This window comes from Chondrus crispus, genomic scaffold (genome assembly GCF_000350225.1).
Source record: "Chondrus crispus Stackhouse genomic scaffold, scaffold_24, whole genome shotgun sequence".
In the NCBI taxonomy this organism is placed as follows: Eukaryota; Rhodophyta; class Florideophyceae; order Gigartinales; family Gigartinaceae; genus Chondrus; species Chondrus crispus.
The window spans coordinates 503921-506136 of NW_005179120.1; the positions used below are offsets into that span (position 1 = coordinate 503921).

At 48.8% G+C, this 2216-nt stretch overlaps 2 protein-coding genes across 2 annotated transcripts; one reads left to right on the forward strand and one right to left on the reverse strand.

The window, feature by feature from the left end:
* Nucleotides 1–210: 210 nt before the first annotated feature.
* Nucleotides 211–261, reverse strand: CHC_T00004667001 (hypothetical protein). The gene has a single exon (XM_005716069.1). The coding sequence runs from the start codon at nucleotides 259–261 to the stop codon at nucleotides 211–213; it is 51 nt and encodes a 16-aa protein (XP_005716126.1).
* A 2-nt stretch (nucleotides 262–263) lies between these two features.
* On the forward strand, nucleotides 264–341 carry CHC_T00004668001 (hypothetical protein). Its single transcript, XM_005716070.1, has one exon. It carries the CDS (start codon nucleotides 264–266, stop codon nucleotides 339–341), a length of 78 nt encoding a protein of 25 aa, XP_005716127.1.
* Nucleotides 342–2216: the final 1875 nt, after the last annotated feature.

Sequence of the window (2216 nt, forward strand, 5' to 3'; positions counted from 1 at the left end):
CGTTGAACGCGGTTCGTAGGCTCGCGCGAGGCTGTACGTGAGCACATTCTAACGTGTGGCGGAGCAAGCGCGGGAAGGGTCGAAGACAGGAGGAGGAATAGGACGGAGAGAGAGGGGGCAGAAAGAATGGCTAGGCGGAGCACCTTAGCGAGCGAAGACGACCAAGCGGATGGTTTACTTCTGACTTCTGTTCTGTCCCTCTCTCTCTAATCATGCCTCAGGGCCTCCTTTAAGACAGCATGGACGGGCATGTTTGGACATGTATGGACGTCAGCGTGCACCTGATTGGTCCATTTAATACTTTTCTTAACAGTATGATGGCACACACAGAGTTAAAATAATGGCCTCTGTCACCACCAACGTGCCATACAAGAGAACACCATTGCCTGTCGCGTCCCCCATAAGTGCGAATGAATTAAATCTAGATCCAATTTAGCATATAATAAAATTCAATTTAATCATTTTATTGATGTCCCCGAATGCCAGTACACGGGGGTCGCGATATAGTGCCTCCCTGTGTCAGGAGGCCGAAAACGGCACTATATCGAACCAGGCACTGTAAGATAATGAGATTTGCGGCTTTTTTGCAGCCACTTCCTTGCATCACTGCTCAGAAAGACCGATCGCAGGACTCCATCACTCATACTTTGCATCTTCACTACAGACTCTAATCAAGCATTTATGTCATTAGTAGCTTCTGAGCCGTGGCATTGACTTCCTCCATTTTCGCAGCGATAATGCCAGCCTACACTTTTGCAGATGTCCAATTGCATCATCGACGCTGCCTTTTTCCGCCATAGTCTCTATTCTAGTAAGCAACTGCATAATATCTATCGGCGGCGGCAGCGGCTCTCGGGCAGTACGTCCATACAACTGCCTCTCTGGAGACCCTTAGTTTTTGGCTCAAAATTCGTGCCATCCGCAAAAGGGTATCACTATATCGGAGCTGGCACTAACAAAGATGGCAATATATATCGCGACCCCCCTGTACACTTGAAAAAAGGCGGGAGGCTGGCAATCGAAGGAGATGCGATTCGTCTCCCAACAGAACCAAACCAAGATCCAAAACACATCCTTTCTACCCTCTTCCTTATCGATAGCTCGGTATGATGCACCCCTTTATTTACGAATCACGGCGCGCTGACACAATACATTACATTATTGGACATGTAATATTTTGAAAATTGCGAAAATATACATGCACCCATGGCTGTCCAGGCTGTCTTAAAGGAGACCCTCACTTGCCGCTTCTGTGGGGACGACGAGCGTGGCCGTCGAGTGCTCGACGGCGCGCTCAGTTCGATCCTAGATTCTGAATAAATTAAATAGCATGTCACAAAAACTTACTCAAAATTAGGTCTACAGAACCGGCCGGCGGTGAAGGGAAATCAGCATGCAGAGTGCATATCCCTAACACCTGCCATGATCAGTATACTGGTCAAGAAGCATTTTTGGCAATTTTGTGATTTCGGCCCCATGATCAGTATATTGATCAAGAGACCCGTTTGTACGTGTATTAGAACGTCCATAAAGAACCAATCGCATCCATATGCATGTAAATGACTTCGTCACTACACTGAGCTCGCTGAGTGGAAGTAACCCGATTTTCAAGCTCTCAAATCGGTGGTGGCAATCCAAAGCTGTGTCTCTCCCAGCACTTGGGTTCATAGAGATGGCTTCCGTAGTTCCTGACGCTGTTCTTGTGCCCACAACGGCTTCCCAGATCACTGGCACATTGACAGGAGCTAGCGAAAACGATACGCAATGCACAGCAACTGCAGGTGGGGCATTTGAAGAGGGTGCTGGCGGTCGCGGGAGAGGCCGTAGTGCCGATTTCAATCAACGACGTGGGAGCGGTCGTGGGTCTGCTGCAAGACGCGGAAGAAGGAGAGGAGGCTCAAGGGGGCGTCCGAGAGGAAGACGTTCTTCTGTTCAAGGTCAGGGGAGGGAAGACCCCAGCAGGGGATGGACTTTGTGTAATGGTGATTAGGGTTCCGTTATGTTGGAGGAATAGTTCGTCGACAAGATTGTAAGTGAAAGGGCACGTCTGTTTCTAACGTCCGCAATGGATAGGTTGCACGTTGAGCTAACGGTTCGAGAGGTTCCCCGTGGTAGATGCAGCTTTGTTGTTTCATTCATGAACGCACTGCTATCACAGTGCATGACGTGGTTAAACGACTATATTATCCTCGAGGAGGTTAACGAAGAACGCATTC

What these genes read in the sequence shown, in the direction of transcription:
- CHC_T00004668001 (XM_005716070.1), top strand. Translation starts at nt 264, where the DNA reads ATGGACGTCAGCGTGCACCTGATTGGTCCATTTAATACTTTTCTTAAC.